Source organism: Colletotrichum destructivum, chromosome 10 (assembly GCF_034447905.1).
Source record: "Colletotrichum destructivum chromosome 10, complete sequence".
NCBI lineage: Eukaryota > Fungi > Ascomycota > Sordariomycetes > Glomerellales > Glomerellaceae > Colletotrichum > Colletotrichum destructivum.
In genome coordinates, this window is record NC_085905.1 from 444,635 (window position 1) to 463,983 (window position 19,349).

The 19,349-nt window shown below is 50.7% G+C and overlaps 10 protein-coding genes across 10 annotated transcripts; 3 read left to right on the plus strand and 7 right to left on the minus strand.

Moving 5' to 3' along the window:
• Positions 1 to 3: 3 nt before the first annotated feature.
• CDEST_14398 (Putative serine/threonine-protein kinase Atg1) lies at positions 4 to 2,487 on the minus strand (the record flags this gene model as incomplete). Its single annotated transcript, XM_062930554.1, has 3 exons — positions 4 to 110; positions 151 to 1,624; positions 1,684 to 2,487. The coding sequence occupies 3 exons, from the start codon at positions 2,485 to 2,487 to the stop codon at positions 4 to 6; spliced, it is 2,385 nt and encodes a 794-aa protein (XP_062786605.1).
• A 502-nt stretch (positions 2,488 to 2,989) lies between these two features.
• Positions 2,990 to 4,626, plus strand: CDEST_14399 (uncharacterized protein). The gene is made up of 3 exons (XM_062930555.1): positions 2,990 to 3,732; positions 3,780 to 3,899; positions 3,961 to 4,626. Exons 1-3 carry the CDS (start codon positions 3,051 to 3,053, stop codon positions 4,260 to 4,262), a joined length of 1,104 nt encoding a protein of 367 aa, XP_062786606.1. The 5' UTR covers positions 2,990 to 3,050; the 3' UTR covers positions 4,263 to 4,626.
• A 1,244-nt stretch (positions 4,627 to 5,870) lies between these two features.
• CDEST_14400 (uncharacterized protein) lies at positions 5,871 to 8,715 on the minus strand (the record flags this gene model as incomplete). The annotated part of the gene is made up of 2 exons (XM_062930556.1): positions 5,871 to 5,952; positions 6,002 to 8,715. The coding sequence occupies 2 exons, from the start codon at positions 8,713 to 8,715 to the stop codon at positions 5,871 to 5,873; spliced, it is 2,796 nt and encodes a 931-aa protein (XP_062786607.1).
• A 353-nt stretch (positions 8,716 to 9,068) lies between these two features.
• On the plus strand, positions 9,069 to 10,742 carry CDEST_14401 (Putative ferric reductase, NAD binding domain-containing protein; the record flags this gene model as incomplete). The annotated part of the gene is made up of 3 exons (XM_062930557.1): positions 9,069 to 10,316; positions 10,366 to 10,549; positions 10,594 to 10,742. 3 exons carry the CDS (start codon positions 9,069 to 9,071, stop codon positions 10,740 to 10,742), a joined length of 1,581 nt encoding a protein of 526 aa, XP_062786608.1.
• Positions 10,743 to 10,889: 147 nt separating this feature from the next.
• Positions 10,890 to 13,283, minus strand: CDEST_14402 (Putative Zinc finger, RING-type; the record flags this gene model as incomplete). The annotated part of the gene is made up of 4 exons (XM_062930558.1): positions 10,890 to 11,514; positions 11,566 to 11,776; positions 11,833 to 12,339; positions 12,392 to 13,283. The coding sequence occupies 4 exons, from the start codon at positions 13,281 to 13,283 to the stop codon at positions 10,890 to 10,892; spliced, it is 2,235 nt and encodes a 744-aa protein (XP_062786609.1).
• Positions 13,284 to 13,454: 171 nt separating this feature from the next.
• Positions 13,455 to 14,345, minus strand: CDEST_14403 (uncharacterized protein). The gene has a single exon (XM_062930559.1). The coding sequence runs from the start codon at positions 14,254 to 14,256 to the stop codon at positions 13,582 to 13,584; it is 675 nt and encodes a 224-aa protein (XP_062786610.1). The 5' UTR covers positions 14,257 to 14,345; the 3' UTR covers positions 13,455 to 13,581.
• Positions 14,346 to 14,603: 258 nt separating this feature from the next.
• CDEST_14404 (Putative F-box domain-containing protein) lies at positions 14,604 to 15,911 on the minus strand (the record flags this gene model as incomplete). The annotated part of the gene is made up of 1 exon (XM_062930560.1): positions 14,604 to 15,911. The coding sequence occupies one exon, from the start codon at positions 15,909 to 15,911 to the stop codon at positions 14,604 to 14,606; it is 1,308 nt and encodes a 435-aa protein (XP_062786611.1).
• Positions 15,912 to 16,060: 149 nt separating this feature from the next.
• On the minus strand, positions 16,061 to 16,656 carry CDEST_14405 (uncharacterized protein; the record flags this gene model as incomplete). Its single annotated transcript, XM_062930561.1, has 2 exons — positions 16,061 to 16,126; positions 16,177 to 16,656. 2 exons carry the CDS (start codon positions 16,654 to 16,656, stop codon positions 16,061 to 16,063), a joined length of 546 nt encoding a protein of 181 aa, XP_062786612.1.
• Positions 16,657 to 16,951: 295 nt separating this feature from the next.
• CDEST_14406 (uncharacterized protein) lies at positions 16,952 to 18,070 on the minus strand (the record flags this gene model as incomplete). The annotated part of the gene is made up of 3 exons (XM_062930562.1): positions 16,952 to 17,645; positions 17,725 to 17,889; positions 17,940 to 18,070. 3 exons carry the CDS (start codon positions 18,068 to 18,070, stop codon positions 16,952 to 16,954), a joined length of 990 nt encoding a protein of 329 aa, XP_062786613.1.
• Positions 18,071 to 18,415: 345 nt separating this feature from the next.
• On the plus strand, positions 18,416 to 19,174 carry CDEST_14407 (uncharacterized protein; the record flags this gene model as incomplete). The annotated part of the gene is made up of 2 exons (XM_062930563.1): positions 18,416 to 18,798; positions 18,847 to 19,174. 2 exons carry the CDS (start codon positions 18,416 to 18,418, stop codon positions 19,172 to 19,174), a joined length of 711 nt encoding a protein of 236 aa, XP_062786614.1.
• Between the last annotated feature and the right edge of the window lie 175 nt (positions 19,175 to 19,349).

The following is a 19,349-nucleotide window of genomic DNA, read 5'->3' on the forward strand; positions in this document are numbered from 1 at the left end:
TATTCACTTTGAAGCGTTGCGCTGGTTTGCATTGCGCTGGTTTGCATTGCGCTGGTTTGCGTTGCGGTGGAGGTTTGGAAGGAGGTATGTCGATGTTGGTCTGAGCCTCACTGTCTGTTAAGTCGGATCGGATGATCTGCAATGCATTACTCGCCGCTTGACCCGCGCTGAGATCAGAGCAACAGGATGCTGCGTCATCGAATGTAAGGTAAGTGCCTTGAATGTAGGGCGATCCTTTCATCGTTGTGCAAACACACTGTCTATTTTTCGTCCATTGCAGTCCTTGTTGTCGCTGGATGTTAGCCAACCTGAGCACAGATGTTATGTTGACTCTCTGTAAGAATGGATGATATGCAATCCTCTGTTTGTCGTATCTCATCACTTTATATCCAGGCGGGCGCTTGAGCGGTAAATTTAGCTCATAGACGTTGATGGGTATGTGCTGCCCTTCGTGCTCTCTGGGTGTGTTTTGGATTATTTCTCGTGTCAACTCGCGTTGCTCCTGTTCGTAAGGTCGAATAGAGTGTGGCTGGTACTCAAGTCCTAGGCCAGACAGTTGCGTATCTCGTTCGGACGGAGTGATTTGATTGACATTCCATCCAAGAGATGGCAGCTCCGAATCTTCTTCGTGGCTAGCTCCCCCGAACATTGGTGTCTCAGATGTCTCGCTTCCTGTGGCATTTAGATTTCGTCCGAAAAGGAAGGACTCAAGCGGATCCTCTATGCTCTCAAGAAAACGTGCCACCTCCGATAGCGACGAATTTGCGCCGTTCTTTTGCCTCTTCGCATGCCTTTCCAGGGAAGGCGATCCAGTCTCAATACCGGGCACAACAGTGACAGGGTAATGGATTTCTGTGGCTGGCAGATTATCGCTTTGACTCCCTGTTGATGAAGGGACGTCCTGTAGCCCTTGTCTCGAAGGCGAGGCTCGAATCGTATCTTGGGAACCTAAGTCATCGCCCGACTGTTCCGCGCTCGTCTTCCCTGCGGGAGAGGATATGCCAAGTTCGGAAGAGAAAAAAGGATGAGCTAGGGCATCTTTTGCAGAAGGGCGTACTTCTGGGTTTGCTGTAAGCAGGGCTGAAGTGAATTGGAAGGCAGGAGAGCGGGGCATATGTTGAAGGTGTTGCTGTACTTTATCGGGCCAGCTTCCCCAAGAGCCCCAATTTGTTTGTCCTCTGGGCTTAGAGTCGTGCTTAGGCAATGGCGGAAGCTTGTGGGAATATTGTAGGAAGAGGATCCCAAGAGACCAAATGTCAACCTTCTCATTATACAGAATTCCCCTCAAGACCTCTGGCGCGGCATACGAGGCGGTGCCGCAAAGCGGAGCTTTATCAGCCAGCTCAGTCGACCTTATCGCCAATCCAAAATCTGTGAGTTTGGTGACCATAGGATCTCGCCACTTTACCATCACATTGGGAGGTTTTATGTCTCGATGGACAATTCCCCGATGGTGTATGTACTCCACGGCAGAAAGTTGTTGACGCATGACTTCTCGTAGCTCGGTCGAAGTTGGATGATGGGCCTTGAATGCCGTTTCGAGGTTCTGACCGTCGACAAATTCCATGACAAGGTGAAACGAGTCAATCTCAATAATGAAGGCGTGAAAACTGACAATGTGTTCCTAGCTATTGGATTAGCTCTGGTTCATGATTGATCCCATACAGGCAATAGATCGCTTACATGTGTGATGTTGCGTAATAGCATTACCTCCTCTAATCGCATATGTTCGTGTTTCCCGAGCTGCTTGACAGCAACCACATCACCAGTAACTCGGTGCACTGCCCGGTACACAACACCATAGGTCCCAGACCCAACCTTCTCACGAAGTTGGTAGGGTGACGCACGTAAAGATGCAGTGCTTGCGCTAGGTCCCGACTCCAGCTCTAGGTTTTGGAAGACTGGGATCTGAGACGAAATTCTTCTCGTAAAATTTGACAATTCCGTGCGATAATCGGCCAGATGTGCAGAGTGATCGGGGAGTCTGATCTCAATATCATATATTCCCAGGGAGACGTGCACACTCTCGTTGTCTTGAAGCGCTCTTTGGCTACTCAAAGCCAACTTGCCAAAACTCCGAGCCTCAACATTGGTTTTGTTACGACTGCGGTTGATAATGAGGAGGACACCGTGTTGCTGGGTGACATGGATAGCGAATTGTCTTTTACTTATGCCCCGTGCTGGGTCCTTGTCGAGCAAGACATCGCAGACCTCAGGATCACTGCCGAAAAGGAAACCGATCTGCGCATCGTGAGGCTCATCGTCCGTTGTAACTCGAAGAAAGGGAAGTGCTTCTGAGAGAGGGGCAGGTGTGATGTCTTGTTCTTCGTCGACCACTTCTCCAGCAACTGCCAGATGACAGTCAGGCGCATAGGACTGAGTCTCGCCGCAAACAGAAAAATTGCCATTATGCGGGTCGTAAAGAAAGCGACGGTGCTGGGAATGGACGGTGAAGAGAGTCTTGCTTGGGGCGATTTCGTTTTGCATCGCGTGCTATGTAGATCGTTGGTAGACTAGTGTTTAGCGGGGTGAGAGGGTGTTCTTGTTTAATTAATGTGCTAATGGCCATATTTTATCTTTCTCTCTGCTGATGTTGTGCAACGAGGAGCTTGAGGGGCTGCCCTCCAATCAATCAGCCTCTGTGCATTTACCGTGTTCGGCGGCTAAAGGCACATGTGAGCAATCTACCCTAGGTATTTGTTGACACTAGGGGTAGTAAAGGTACAAGAGTGGAAGGGTGGAAGGATAGAAAAATTGGGATGGATGGATATGAATGGATGGATGGACGGATGGATGGATGGATGGATGGATGGATGGATGGATGGATGGATGGATGAATATGGATATGGATATGGATGGATGGATGGATACGGAAGGATAAATAAATGGGCCCAGGGAAACGCGGGAGCGCGGCACGTGGCACGTGGCACGTAATACCTCTCCACACGGTGGCCTAACGCGCGTGAATGCTCCATTGATTTTGTCCCATCTTTTCCATCCACTACCTACAATTCACTACCTTCTATCCACAACGACAAGAACCTTTCAAGATGGACGGACCATCTCCCGAACATCCGCTAACCAGAAGAAACCTCGGACAGTTAGAAGAACAAGCCTTTTTGAGTCCTGCCTCATCGACAGACCTACCTGATGATAGGCTTGCACGCGCGAAGCGACAAGTGTACAGCTTCCTCTGGAGCTTGAAAAAGATTGGCACCAAAGGCGAGCAGATTCTCCACCACGCAGACCTCCAGATTGTCGGCTACGACGTCCAATATCGAGGTGCAAGACAACCTCCCCCCGATCTCGACGATCCCACATTCTGGGCTAGCGAACTACAGGCATACGAACGAAAATACACCCCAATATTGAGATTGGAACGGGTGAAGGGACGGGTGCGCGCAGCGATGATCAGTCTCCAGAGCTTTAGGGAAGGTCTCCAGGCTCTGGAACTGGACGATCTTCGCATTACCAGCGCCGGCGCTTTCCTCTATCGTGGCCCCAGTGATAGGAAGCCGAACTTTGAAAACCTAGCATACTGGGAAAGCAGATTAACGTACTTTGACGACTTATACAACGATCTGTTCCAAAAATGCCGGCCAAGGCCTCCGCCTGCATCGGAATTTGCATCGGACTCGGAAGTGGAGGAGCACAAAGCTGACGAGGTGCTCAAGGACGACTGGAACAGGAGGCAGAAGGACATACAAACATGGGCGCTTGGACAATCCATGCGTAAGCTTGCAACAGATCATGTCATGCCGACCTCTAACGTACTCCAGCCATCGAGTTCAGCCCAAGCGACACACTTGATATTCTCCATCGTCCAGATGGGACCGGTTTGAATGCTGCTCAGAAGGGCTCGCTGCACAATTTAACAGATGCGCCCTCTCATTCAAATAGTACGTTTCTTCATCCAATCCATGTACTACCACAGTTGAGCGTACTGCTAACGTCCCTTAGGTGCTTCCGCTTCGAAGCGTATAAAGAGAAAAAACTGTCACTCAGATACACTAAGCCTCCAAAATAGGGAGATAGATGATCGTCCAAGCAAGTGTCACAAAACCAAGAGGTATAGCGGCGCGTTGCATACTATGGGAAAAGTAAGCGGCACATCCTGCAACCAGCAGCGACAGATGAAAGGGACTAGGAAAGCCCAGCGGGAAAACAGTGGTATTCTGGGTGGCCAAGCGGAACCTGGCAGCCAAGAACTGAGGAGGAGTCGGCGCATAGCTGGACTGCCGAAAAAGAACTATCGCATTTGATTGACGAGTTGCCTGGTTTGATCCACAGTGCGCTGAACTACTCGACGTACGCGACCCTTTTCATAACTGCTAGGCAGAGCCAAGCTTGTTCGGAACTGCTCCTTAAGCCAAGACACACTGGAAGTTTGGCAAGGCGTAGCTGCATGCAGTACAGAGAGGACCGTCCAGATCCCGGGTATAAAGCGCGTCCCAGCAAGCTTTTCTAAAAGACCGAACGGCCCTAATCCAGCCTCTGAACACACTTTACCGGGAAGATTTGCAGCACGGTGTCTTGAGCGGCTCTGTGTTGGGTCAGAACATCTGCGAACGGCTATGGGGTAAGAGTAGATAGACTATAACCTATGGAAGTAATAACTTGTGCGGAGGAGCACCAAAGCAAGTCGTTGAAACCGCGATTGGCCCAGTCTTTAAGCACCTAACAAGTAGACAACATAGTATGACTAAGAGGGTGTGAGGTAGTCTTGATAAAAACGAAGTATGTCTTTTCTACCTAACCTATGAAAGTAGTGTCCTATTCTTGGAACCGCGTTTGTTCCATGATACCACTTAGCTGTCAGCGTAACGCTAGGTCCAAAACGATCATCAAATTGTTTGGCGCTGTTCACTTGTTTTGGAGTAGTCGAAATAGCAAATGCTGGGGTCTGGCGGTGATCTTAAGCGTCCTTGAAAAACTTTACATACTCTGCGTTAAACTGTGTGAGAGCTTCGATGGACTGTTGCACGGTTTCATCTGTTATTTGCCCGCTTAAGTGTCGTGAGCGGTGAGCCCCCACTGAGAATGGGCTGCTTCTCTTGACACTGGAAATGCGTGGCTATTGTCTCCTAAGGTAAGGTCCTTAAAGACGTTGCCTCGCTAGTTGGGTAACTCGCCAGCTTCAGATACAATCCGTATGCGCTGGCAGATGCTCTCTTTTGTATGCTGGAGCTGTTACAGGAGTTATGGAGCAGCTTCGGGAGGAAAATCCTGCTCTTCGTAAGGTTGCCTAGGTAAGAGGAACACGCATGCGTAGGTAACGCCAAATCAAGAACATGGCATTGAGCACGTGCTCAAGGATTTTACCTAAACAACGCTTCGCATTCTTTCCTGTTGAAGGAAAGACTTGCTTCCGTTGCCGCTTCGCCTCTAATACCGTCACGTGGTTTCAGTAACAGTTATTTGTCACAGGCATAAGTGTAGAAATAGGCATAAAAGCGCGGTTATTTTTTGAGTGTGTAAGGAAAGGGTTAGGATGAGTAAACGAATAACATACTTCCTCTAAGGCCTTTGGTACAGGTATACATCTCTTCAAGGAGCTTGAATCATATCAAGACGATCGTAGATGGAATGCATGCCTAAAAATAAGACTACTATAACTAAACGAACTACAAAATCAATCTCTACAAAAAGCTGGAAGAAAGAACTACTCTAGAAAAAGCCTAATCCTGCTAGCAGGATCACTAGTTCCAGACTATGTGTTTACATCTTTATGCTGCTGTACAGTGTCTCTGGAACGGCTGTTTGCTGCCGTGAGAAGGGGGTTGACACATGTCTTCCTGTAGACTGTCGTGGGATAGACTCCTGGACTGAGGGCTCTTGGAATGTAACAGATGGCTGCTGACTCTGTTGACTTAGATCAGGCTGTTGATACTGGACGGGATGTTGATACTGGGTAGGCCGAAGCGTCCGAATTGGTTGTTGGTATGGTTGAATCTGTACTGGTGTTAAAGGGGACTGCTGTTGCTGCACCGGCTGGCCATACTGCTGGCCTTGTTGATTTCGGATGGGCAGGTGACTCTGTTTGGAGGGTTTTTGGTTCTTGTTGGTGCTTCTCTGGCTCTGGTTGGACTGTTGCCGCCGGATGGACTGTTGAAACTGGACGGGCTGTTGGTACTGAATAGGCTGTTGGTACTGAATGGGCTGTTGGTACTGAATGGGCTGTTGGTACTGGATAGGCTGTTGGTACTGGATTGGCTGTTGATACTGGACGGGCTGCTGGAACTGTTGACTCTGGACGGTTTGTTGACTTTGGCTGGATTGTTCATCTTCGTCTAGGTACTCATCTTCGTCCACGTACTCGTCGTTGTTCACGGACTCATCTTCGTTCACGGACTCATCTTCGTTCACGGACTCATCTTCGTTCACGTACTCATCTTCGTCATCGTCCACGTAATTGTTCTCGTCCTCGCTCTCCCCTTCAATAATACGACTTGGTGACTTGCTCTTGAAAGACCTATGCTTCTCTGGAGGCAACGAAAGACGAACTCCACTTTTCCCTAAAACGGGAGCGCTACTGTGAGCCCGATCCCAAGCGGAAGCTTTCGCACTATTTCGCGTTGTCATACCCCGATGCTGCAGCTTCTCCCGGTCGCGCTTCGGTTTAGGTTGGCGAGGGTCAGACTGTCCAGCTCTTGCCCATACGCTTTCGAAGACCCGCCAGTTCGAGCCTTTGAATCTGTAGCGACAGTCACTGAAGGTAAACCATGTTTGCTTTGACACAGGGCCGGGTCCCAGATCGACGTTGGGCCCATGTTCCGTAAAGTCCTCTGCAAAGCATGCCCATCGCTTGCTGTTCTGCTGGACCTCAAAAGCATCTGTCAAGGTGTAACCAGCCCCAATTGGCCGTAGGTTACCGCTATAGTTCTCAATCTGCTGTCGGGTACCCATTTTCAGCCTCGGGATGTTCTGCGGATCGACCGGTACTTGATTGTTGCTGAAGGCGTAGTGCCTTCTAGGACGCCCGTTCTCCAGAGGAATGGGGTCCAATGATACCATAATGTGTCCCTTAATTCTCAATTTGCCTTCAACCCTAGCCCACACTTTGTTTTGGTTCTCAGGGTCGGTGCATTCGAAACGCCAATAACCTTTCTTGAAACGCACTGTTGCCTCATTGTCGACAGGAACGTCTTCCTCATACTCGTCAACAGGTGCGTCTTCGTTATAAGTCTCGCGCGATGTCTTATTGGACGGTCTTGATTGGTTTTGTGAGGTCTGGTCTGTCTGGGTCTGGAATTTGGTCTGTTCTGACTGATCTTGGAAGGTCTGGCCTGGCTGTGTCTGCGAATTGATCTGGCCTGCAGTTGGTTGCTGGGACTGGGATCGAATTCTCTGTAAATCCTGGATCCTGGAGTTTATCTCCTCGTTCTCTCTTTGCAATTCTTCTAAGGTCAGACCATCTAGCCGGTTCGTCGATATATCATGATTAAGCCTTTGCATTTGATGAGGTGGCGAGTCAATAGAAGAAACCGTGTCCCCCATATTCATGTCCATGGGCGGATAATTCGACGAATATGGCACAGGCTCAAGGGCCTCGCTGTTTCTCATTCGTGACGGCCTCAAGCCAAGAGTTGGTCGTGCGGCTGGCATCGGAATGTCACCTTGTGCATCAGGTTGTTGACTTGGGGTTGGACTTGGGGTGTGATGCCTCTCAGCTCGCTTTCTAGCTGGTGTCATGGGCAGGCCTGAGTCTGCCTTGAACGTGATTTCTTCCTGGAACTGCGGGTTAGATTTAAAACCAGCTTCAACATGTTGTGGGTGTTTGGATGGGTTGAAAGCCGCCTCCAGATTTTGAGTCAAGTCCGTTATATCCTGATCCTGATCCTGTTGCTGTGGCTGTGGCTGTGGCTGTTGCTGTTGCTGTTGCTGTTGCTGTTGCTGTTGCTGTTGCTGTTGCTGTTGCTGTTGCTGTTGCTGTTGCTGTTGCTGTTGCTGTTGAGGAGGAAGTAGTGGTTGCTGCTGCTGAGAAGGAGGAGGTGGAAGGTGCGGCTGTTGATTCTGAGGTGAAGAAAGTATTGCTTGCTGTTGCTCAGAAGGAGGAGGTGACAGGACCTGTGGATTACGGGGAGAAGGGTGTGGTGGCTTCTGCTGTTGAGGAGAGGGCAGTTGTTGATTCTGAGGAGGGGTCGATGGAGGAGGGGACGATAGCTTGGAAGATTGTGCTGATTGTTGCCCATGATGCTTTTTCACCATAGTGTTGACGTACTGGACAACCGATCTGTTCCCATGTACTTTGTCCTTAATTTCAATTCCAAGGTCCTCCATGCAAGTGCGTGCATCCTCAACACTTTCCCAGGGCATATTCATGCGTCCGGTCAAGGTCTGGAGGACAGACTCGTTGGAGTATGTATTTTTGCCTTTCTTGACACCACTGTATCGGCCGACCAGCTCGGCTACTAACTGATTGAAGGACCGATGCCCTTTCTCCTTGGAGCGATGGATAAGAGGTTCATCGGCGACTTTGAAACATGTTTCCGATAGCGCAGGATGATGTTGCATTCTTGTGTTTATTGCTGTCAACATGTACTCTCTCACTTCCTCCAGTATACTGTCCTCTGGTAGCCTCGCATCGTGAATGGGTGCCTGTTGACTGGGATTTGGAGCCTCGGTAGCAGCAATTGACCCCTGCCTCAATCTGCCATCTGTCACTTCCCCTCGGTTAAAGGCTTCCTGAGCCGCAATCTCGTCAGCGCGCGCCATTGCTGGTGACGCATATAAAAGCAGGAGGTTAATTGATAGTCAGGAGTTCAACGCGTGATGTTATGTGCTAATAGAAGCAAGTTGAATTAGGCTGGCGACTGAATGCTTAAATAACCTGTTTTTATCTTATGCTAGTACCTGTGTTGGCTCATTGGTTGTTACCTGGGACCTGAATCCAGTTACCTGGAAGAGGTTCCTGCAGCTGTTAGGCTTTGAGAAAGCAGCTATCGGGAACGTGCAGGCAGGCAGGCTACTGGCTTCAGAAACAGGGAACCTCGCGTCTTCTTAACTGCCGCCACTCCCCCCAATCAATCGACTTACTGCTTTACATACCTAGGCAGCAATACCACAGAATGTACGTTACCTATTGGTACTGTGTGGCATTAGCTGCGTCTTCTCTGCTCCTTGCTCTTTGGCGGCTGGCCCGGTCCACGAGACTTCGCTTTTCTATTCACGACAGACACTACATCTTAAGCCGCATCCGTTCATTTCTACTGAGAGTGGTACTCCCCCGCGCCTTTCTCGGTAGCCTTAACTTTCTTGATATTCTCTTCATTGCATTGTTCTTTATCGGCAGCGGCCTCGCTACCAGCCTATCCCTCTATGGGCTGGGCCAGCTCCGCCACAGGGCGGCGACTCTTGGTTCAATCAACCTACTGCCGGTCTTCATCGGCCGCCGCATCTATACGAGCAACTTGGTCGGTGCTTCTGCCCGGACGTATCGCTTGATCCACGCTTGCTTTGCCATCGTCGGCATCGTTCAGGCTGCTTTACACTCGGGCTTAACTGCCCATCTGGCAACAAGATCCAGCATCCAGGATCCGTACGTCTTTTATACAGGCCTTGCAGTACGTCTCGCCGCAAAAGATGAAGTGTGCGCACTAACATCGCAGGGGATCGTATTCCTTGTCCTGCCTGCTCTCATTTCGCCCTTTCTGTTGCTCCCTTTGCGCCCACGCCGCTTGGTCCGTGGCACGCATCTCGCGTTGGGCCTGCTAAGCTTGCCGATGCTTTGCTGCCACATTGCCCTGACGTCCCAGGCCGGCAAGATAGTCGTTGGAATCTGTGTCGGCCTGTGGACCGCCTCAGTGGTCTACACCTGGTTACATGCGCACCTATATGGGACAGGAGAAGTCCAAACGGTGGTTGAGCTCACCGGCGCTAGCATCGTGCATGTTCGGACCACAAAACAAATAAGGCCTTATGCTGGATGCTACTACTACATCGCACATTCGGCTTTTTCTCTAGCCGTCGACTCCCCTCAAATCGTGTTCCACTGGACCGCCGGCGCCAAGAACGAGGGCTCGGACCTCTTTCTCCTTCTCGAGGGTCACCACGCACATATAAAGAGCCATGCACAGGTCCTTCTTGATGGGCCTTATGGCCTCAATACGCACCCGGAGAAGTATGAAACAGTCGTGCTTGTGGCTCAAGGCCGTGGCATCGCTGGCCTCCTTCCGGCCGCCATGCAAATCGCGCGCATTGGCCGCCATGACCGGATCACACGTCGAATCGACCTCCAATGGAAGCTTGATCACCATGACCAAGAGGAGTGGGTGGAAGAACGGCTACAGAACCTCATCCAGCTCGATCCTCACAGGGTAAGGGTTAGCCGCGTGCGCCCCATTGCCTTCGTGGCTGACCAGGCAGAGCTTGTTTGCGGCCCACCTCTACTATCCGCGCCTGCGTGTTCGTTCGCTGAAGAACCTTAACATACCCGAGAAACACTCCAAACAATGGAACACATTTCGGCTTTCGCATGATGAATGCATGAACCGCATTCGTAGAAACATCGACTCGAAGTCGCGATACGCCGGGCACATGACCGTCCTAGGTGAGTTACCCCGTGCCGAGGCGTAACACCGTTAACGTCAACAGCGTGTGGGGACCAGGAGTTCACTGCGGAGATCCAGAGCTACGTCTTCCATCTACCTACTATGGCTAAGTTTGCCAGTATTGACTTAAATTCCGGCGGAAAGAGGCTGTCGCCGCAGGACATAAGTCACATTCCAGGCACGTTGGCGTGATTGGTATATCCTTGACTTTGGTTATCTACTCTATAGACATAAGAAATCTTACAGACTGCGTTTTTCATACAACATGAATCACGCGATGATTGTTCACAAGCGTTGAAAAGAACAGTAGTTACGGACTTCGAGATATTAGTAAATGCTCTAATAAGCTATGATATCTTGTAACAACATCCCAAGTTTTTCCATCTCATCCCATAGTTCTTTTTGCCCATTTCTGTTCTCAGAAAGGTCTGTGTGACGAGTTGAATTTGAAGAAAGCCGGCTCTCCTGGATGCTAAGCCCTGATGTAGCATTAGAAAAGTCGTGAGCTTGGAGTAGATCGCTGACAGAAAATGGGGAGCTGCTGATATCAGTACAGCCTCCTCCCGCCGGCGTGGTGTCGATCCGGATGTGCACAGGCGGTCCGAAGGCAGGCACATCCAGGCATAGTAGCAGCTCATACTCTTGACCGCTCTTCAGCATCTCCCACGTGTCTTCACTGCAGAGCCTCGTCCGACACCATGATCTTGACCCGACTCTATAGAGCACAGGGGTTTTCCAATCCCGAAGTCTTAACATAAGATTGAGCAAATGAGGGCCCGGGGAGAGACGACACCGCAGAAGAATGCCGAATGTATCCGGGTGTGAGGACGAACAAGGCTCGGCATAGAAGCACGATGACAGTAAGGAGCCAATGCAGCCTATGTCCGAGGCTCCCTGAACCAGCGTATATACTTCTGTCACCGGCCATGTTCTCTTGCACTCTTTCTCTGCGACCAGTTCCAGGCTGACATGCAGTTAGCTGCCGCACAGAACACCTATAGGTTAGGTGTCATACTCGTCTTGCCCCATGAACTTCCAGTCGCCAACGTCGGAGTCGCTCATATACGCGACGTAGCATTGCGGGCTTGATGCAGCCCGTAAGCGCAGACCGCCTTTGAGACCTAGTTTGCGACGAATTTGACTGCCCCGACTTTCAGGTCTCGATGTCTCGGCTAGTAGTGAACTGTCTCTCGGAAGCCCGACTTCGGCTGACTGAGCGGGAGACACTGCACGGGATTAGCATGAGTTTGGAGCACCAATCAAGGCCTTGGACAATAAGAACCTTTCGAACAGGATATCACGAGATCGAAGTAGTCCTGTAGAGGCCCAAACAGTCTACCGCGTAGGTTTTCGAGAAAATTCCATGTTGTCTCCGCCGAGGTGCTGGGAAGCATCAGAACCCGGGCCGCTGCTGTGGATGGCTTCACTCGTAAGCCACCACCCGACGGTTTGCGGCAAATGGGGCACTTTTCGAGAGAAAATCTCCATGCTGGTTGCCGTATGCCGCTGTGGACAAGACACGAATCGCAAAGTTGATGTTCGCACCCAAGCGCATGTGTGGAGGTCCGAATAAAGCAGGAAGCGCAGAGTGCTCGGGGTATGCTGTCGTTCAAGTGTGACTGTACAATCAGATTGATCGCTTCACACGGGCGGTCCAAAGCTGCAGCCTCTGCAGCTCGTTCATGGAATTCCTGCTTAAGCTGGCCGGGTGCGCTGACCTTCCGGCACATGAGTTGGACATCATCAAGTTGTTTCTCATAGCTCCCGAACACAGTTTCTGCCGGTAGATCTGCCCAGAATTAGTATCTCAAGCATGTAGAAAAAATGATCCAAGTGCTCACGATGTATCAAAGGGTCCGTAGCAAGTGATGATGACAATATTCCCAATGGGTTGATGCCTCTACCCATGGCAGCTGCGCACACCTGGGTCAGGTGTTGCCCTGCCTGCGTTGGTGACGGATACAAGCTTCGCCACGCAACCAAGAGATCAAACGGCTCCTTGAGAAGCAGCTGATTGATAGCAAGTCTGAAGAGCTGACCTAGTTGCAGGCCGGTAAGCCTGTGCTGCTGGGTTGTCCTCGGGCGGTAGACATAGTCGGACGGGCGGGTAAGTTTTATTTCCGCGAAATGCAGCTTCAGCATTCTCTCGGCCTCGGCTGGCTTGGAAGGGGCCTGCAACCCGGTACACTGCATCATTCGGCTTTTGACCATGGCAATAAATGTCTTTTCAGCGACCGTCGAATTGGTGGCAACGACAAGGCAGGGCGGCAGTGTCGCCTGCTGTGAGGTAGATACCCAGATCGCCAGAACGTCGGCAGCTGCTTCTGGGCCGCCGAAGTCATCCGCAAAGAATAAGAGGGTTGAGACAAAGGGATACAAAAGCCTCGAGTAGACCGTCTGCACAGCGGTGGGCGGCGCCTCCCGAATGGACTCAAGGCAATAGCGGGCGACATGGGCTGCAACAGGACCTCCCTGGGCCTTGGGGAGGGCATTAATTAAGGTGCAGTCCACAAGAGCCATCGATTCGCTGCAGTGAATGAAATCAATGTGACCTTCAGGCCTGTAACGTAACGTCTTGGAAAATGTTCGCCTTAGGTAGATCTGCTTCTGAAAGTTGCCGACGACCATAAGCAATTGTGGTACTTTGGTAGTTGTGCTATATGTCAAACTGTTCTCCTCTAGAAGCACGCCCGGTAGCCCGGGTGCGTTGGCTTGAATGTTTATCCACCACATGGTTAGGTTGCCATAGTGTCAGGTTCGACTGAGGGCCGTTCCCCAGGGCCATCGCGACCGTGGGTCATATATGGCCTACATAGGACAACATAATTCTGTTTCCGGTAATGAGTAGCCTGTTTGTTGCTGTCACATGTCCCGCGTAAAGGAATCGATGAACTGAAAACTAGGAGCAGAATGATGACATTGAATACATACTGTACTGTCTAGCAATGTACATCCTAACCCGAAGCGGAGTTTACATCATTCTCAATGCCTAACTCTAGCGTAAATCAAAACACTCTGAAAACACCTGTTCTTAATTGAAGTATTTCGGAAACTTGTTGACCGTGCGACTTGTTGACGATGCCTTGGTCACACCTTGCGGTTTGGACGCTGTTGCTGACGGTCGAGGAGAGCCTCTCGTCAGAGGCGTCCTCGGTCGCCAGGGGGAGGTCGGTCCCCAGGTGGAGGTCGTCATCGATGGGCTGACGGTTACAGGTAGTGGGGAGCTTGAAGAAGCGACCGCGGAGGTTCTGTTCATCGCCGACCTTGCTGTGGCTACTGGTGGCAAGGAAGGTTCAAGTGCGTCTACGGTGATTGACGACATGGGAGGAGTGGCCATCCTCGAGGCAGGTGTAAAGGGCTTTGATGGATTATACACCGGCATGGGAGCAGATCCGCCGCCCGTCAGAACTGAAACTTCGTCCGAGCTCATGGATCTACTCGATCCGGAGCCGTGGCGGGAGGTCCTTTCCACAGAAATCGTGGCGAAGTGGTCCGGAAGCTTTTGATCGTCCGGCACAGCGACAACGCCCTCAATTTTGAAGGGGTCGACGGGCCAATTCTCATCGGACTGGTAACTGTACATTTTGCCTTTGTAGAAGGCAAAGATAGCCACCTTGGTGCCAGGAACGCGTTTCTGGATTTCGTGGGCTTTAGCGATCAAGCCGTCCTTGCGGGTTCGGAAACAGCGCGAGTCCTTATGAGACATTGTAGAGCCGGGTGGTGGAGAAAAAATGAGTCTCACCGGGAGACAAGTGACAAGGAAATCAAAGAAATCTATCAAATATATTAATGGGTAAGGAGTGAGGTTGCTGCTTCGAAAAGAATAACCCCAACAGACTGAAGGGAAACTGGCCCTTATATCTGTTCCAACATTTGCAAAAGATATTATTGGATAGGTCAGGCTGCCGCGAACAGCCGACATCTGTTTTTAAACACCACTCAGAGCGCAGCAAGTACCGCGCGTGTCCGCTGACCAACCACAGTGCGTCACAAAACCGATTCCGGATGGCTCAAGGTGATTCGAGATGAAGGGAGTTGAGGTACCTAATATTGCTAAACATAGAACACCCTTGGAGCAATCCACCGTGCTCTGAATGGCCACTGGGCTTCACCATTCTCTAAAAACCGCAATAGCCTATACTTCCTATCTCCCTCAATAGAAAGGTGAACACAAGTGGGGTCCAGGCCGTTCATGTATCCCTCGAGTGTGATGTCCGCGCCTTTTCCCATTCTTCTGGCTCGGTGACAGAAGGTATCCCAATGACCGCGAACCAGGGTGGCGTCGCTCAGGTGAAGCGAAACCTGCGGATTACGCTCCAAAACCCTGAGAAGAGCAGTTTCGGACACATATAGCCTGTGAAGTGAAAGCCTCTTCAGGAACGGCAGTGAAATCTTGTCTACTGGAACGAGAACTTCGGTTGAGGTGAATCCAAGCGCTAGCTCTCTGAGACTGGGAAACATGTGAATCACAGACAAAAAGCGTTCACGGTCCCAGCTTGCTAGCTGAACAGCCTTCATTTTCAGGCTGGTTATTTGTATGATTGGCGTTATGTCCGTGATAGATGATAGGTTGAGACGTCCGTCGATGGCAAGATGCTGAACCGAGGACAACGTGGGAAGCAAGGTCAGCACACTTTGGGCGATAGCCCCGAGAGATTCCGAATCGCTGATACAAGGGGACATCCATATCTGCTCACGCAGATGAATGTATTGCTGAGGGCCGACAGGTCTCCATCCCTTGGTGTGTAAATGTGAGACTGTGAGCTGGCGGAGCCGCGGGAAAAGCTCGAGTACTTTTTTCAGTCTCGTCAAGTCGTCATGAGTTGTACGGCGGGCTTCATTCTCAACGAACAGCCGGTATCTTTGGAACGCGTCCGTCCATTTAGGGGACGACGCAGTTTGGGGGAGAGACTCGTTTAATTGCAACGGATGAGTGGCCCATCGCTGGAAGTCACAAACGGGCCACCGACCGTGCAACAACGTGAGGCTCTCTGTGTATCTGCTTTTATCGTCGAGGGAAAGGCAAGAAAAGAGTTCTTCCAGGTCATCCAACGTGTCGAGAACGCATAAATGTTGAAGCAACAGGTGCAGGCTGGCGTAAGTAAATCGTCGACATGCTAGTCGAAAGCTTGAGAGATCACTAAGACTCAAGAATGAAGCGATATTGGAGAGTAGTTCGGATGGTAACGTATCCATGATGAGGAACACAGAACTTGGGCTGGCTGGCCACGTCCTGACCTGCCACCAGGTGTGCTTTATTTCAGTGAAGTCCAGCTGTGGGAAGGCCGCCTCAACGGGGCGCAGAACACGTGCATCATACAACGGTTTTCTGAACCATGAGAACGAAATGCTGGAAAACATTTTACTGTGTTGTGTTTTTGGTTTTATAGCGTACAGTAGGGAGAGACTTCCAAACTTCCAAATATGAATGCAAACATAAATGAGGGATAAACATAACAGATGAAATAACACAGCTATAACCATACTGGCTACATCCTCATCCCTTGGATTCAAGGGCTCATAGCGGTAGGAGTCGGGGGATCGAACTGATACACGACTTTGCTCTCCATCGATTGCTGCTTGGATATTAGCCAAATTCAAGCTGTGGGGAAAGGAAAATTCAGACCTTTTCAATCTTCTGAGCGCTAAGTCTAGACTCCAGTGCAGCCATTTTCTGTTCAGTGCAGTTCAATTTGAACTCGATTTCGCAGAGTACATTATATAACTCCAATCGAGTCACGTAGCTCTGATGGTCGAAGAAGGGGATGTAAACATTCTTCGGCTCATGAATCAAGGTTGAAGGCAGGGGTGTAGTGACGCGAGGGTCGAAGTGAGACAACCGATGTGCATCCCCTAGGCTTCCCTGAGGAAGGTGAGAACCTATCTGAGGAGAGTTGCTTCCTTGAGGAAAGTGAGGGCTCATCTGAGGAGGAGCTGTGTTGGTTGGAGTCGTCGGGACCTGCACATGTTGCTGAGGCACCTCTCCACAGGGCTTCATCTCGGCCGCCGCAGACTCCATGATCTGAACAGGGTCGCCTGCGGCGTACGAAAGCCTGGGAGCCAACAGGGGAAGTGGATGCCTAAGCCCCTGGTGATTGCTGGCCATGGTTGCGAGTGATGGAGAAAGATGATAGGTAATAAGTGAAGAAAAAGGGATAATGAGGAAAGCTTGAAGTTGGAGAAGTTTTATTCAAGGTTTTCTGGAATTCATCACTCTTAAATACTTAAATCACCACCGTAGAGACAGAATCAATACAGAAGAACTTCTATTTATCTATCAAGCTAATAAGAGAAACAGCAGCAAGCGCGCAGGACCGACTAGAGGGTGTAGTGGAAAGTATTCTTATTGCACGATGCCTATAACAAAGAAAAGAGCGGCCACAAGTTAGCTGCCTCGGGTTTTACGCGGTGAATGTAGTGGTGCATAATCCTGGCTGCGTAACCGTCATGGTGACAACCGAGATGGTTGTGGGAATGCTATCTGAGGGCTGATTCTTGATGCCGCCAGAGGCACTTGCGCCAGATAAGGAAGGATCCTCTGGGTTGATTGGGGTGGAGGTGGAAGGCGTTGTGATGGGAGGGCTTCCAGCATCCAAGCCATCTCCAGCTTTAAGTGTAGTCACGGCGTTAGACGTTGGTGTGGGGGTGGTAATCGTCGTACTGGTTGGGCTTAGGGGATCCAAAGAGCTGCCGGTTTCGGGCGCAGTCATGGTGTTGGACGTTAGTGTCGAGGTGAAAGTCTCAATGGATGCCCCCGGAGCTGTTAGTGTCGAGGTGAAACTCTCAATGGATGTCCCCGGAGCTGTTGGTGATGTAATAGAAAGCTGAGATCCCTGAGTCGTCCTAGAAGGATCAAGGCTAGTAGGAAGGGGATCCCGAGCTGGAAGAATATTATTGCTCGTGGGCATGCTGGCGAAGCTCGTCGTCGACAGTGTTAGAACCGATGACACGAGGCGAGTGACTGTGTTGCCTTCATCTGTCTGCGTCTGCAAAATTGTTGTGGTCTGAAGCAACGAAGAGATGCATCCGACTCTGCCGAGACGCAATAGTTGCTCGGAGTCCATGTTTCCCAATCCATTCCGAATGAGGACGTGGCTGCAGGTGGGGGAGCCCTGCCCAGCACATTGCCTGCAAGCACTTAGCAAGGATAGATGCAGGTCAGTTCTCCACGCACCAGTTGACGACGGCGTCCCCGCTGGGTGCAGACTTTGGTACTACAAACTGCCCGAGCTGCTGGCCCTTGCAGTTGGCCGGATCGAAGGTCCACGTTATGGGCAGATAAGTAGGGTCAAGGAACTGCAGGGTGGCCTCGCAGCGGTTGTTCCAAGGGTTGTCAATTCTATGATTGGTCAGCCAAGCGCCAGCTGGAGCTGATTGGGCAATTCATACTTGGCTGAGAGGATCGAACCCGCCTCGACAACTATCGCCGGGTCCCAGGCACACACGGCCGGCTTGCCATGATGGGCCATGACAGACTTCACCAAGATTCCGACGACGATGAGAATACGAATGGTTTCCATTGTAAGTATGTTCTTTGAGTTAGTGGTTACGTGTTATGGTAGCTTGTTGATGGATGAAGAATTTCCTGTTGATTTTGCAAAGCCAAGTTATATACTCCATGAGACGGACCAGTTTTCGGGCTCACGTTCTCTCGAGACAGTATTCGGTCTTCGCAGCGCAGGCAACGGTATCTAGTCGCCTGAAATTCAGTTTCCCGAAATAGATTCCTTGCTGGGTCGGCGCGTAGAGAGCAGCGACGAAGATATAAGGAGAACGATGGAGGACAGGAAACTTCCCAGACCACCCCAACAACAACAGAGCAACTACGAGTCCCAATTTTTATCCCGTTTCCACACATCTACACAATGACTCACCTTATGACCGACGAGGAGTTCGCCAGCCTGCTCTCTTTGCCCTTGGAAGAGCTTACTACCTTTCCATATGGCTACGACCGGCTGCCAAGTTTGTCGGCGACACACTTGGATGAGCCGGTGAAGTCTGGGACCCCCGACGCAAGTGGCACAGGGCTGTTGTCGCCATTTTTAAAGCATGCATCCTACGACACATCCATGCCGCTACTAACAGGCATGGAAGTCCCCATGGATTATGCGGACTTGCAACAGGATTGTACGGACTTTCAGCAGGATTTCGTCGACTTCCAACAGGGGATGTGTAGACTGCCTCAGATGAACGCCACGGTCTTCAACTTGGGAAGGCTGACCGGCGTGCCAGACACAAACCAGGCGGGGTAAGGATCCCGACTCCAGCTGTTGCTGTCCGCTGACCATCGCAAAAGATCAGAAGCGCATTCCGAACCCCTTCTGAACATTGTCCAAGCAGCCCTGGACCAGATGATTGCCAAGCAGGAAGAACACGCGAAATGCGTGGTCGAGAGGCAAAATGAGCAAGATCGGCAGCTGGGTATCTTGAGCGACAAGCTTAATACCATCAGAGACGGTCTGGATAAATTCTCGGCGGACGTGTGGAGATGGACTCGGCCAACCGGTTTGGACTGCAGGGAGGAGATGTTCTCAAGCGAGGCCGATTACAGTGACATGAGCGGGGTCACAGCCGGCGAGACATGTCTTGAAGTTGCTAGTGATTGGCTTGACAATCTGCCATGACGAGGATATGTCGTTTGTTTGTGACAAGGGTGAACACGAGATTACATGTATTTGTACGTATACGGCAGGGATTAGGTACTCGGTAGAAGAATATCCAGACTGCTATGGAATAGAAGCATATTCAACTTAGCACAAGATACAAAAGACCTATTATAAGCTGTACCAAAACGAGTAG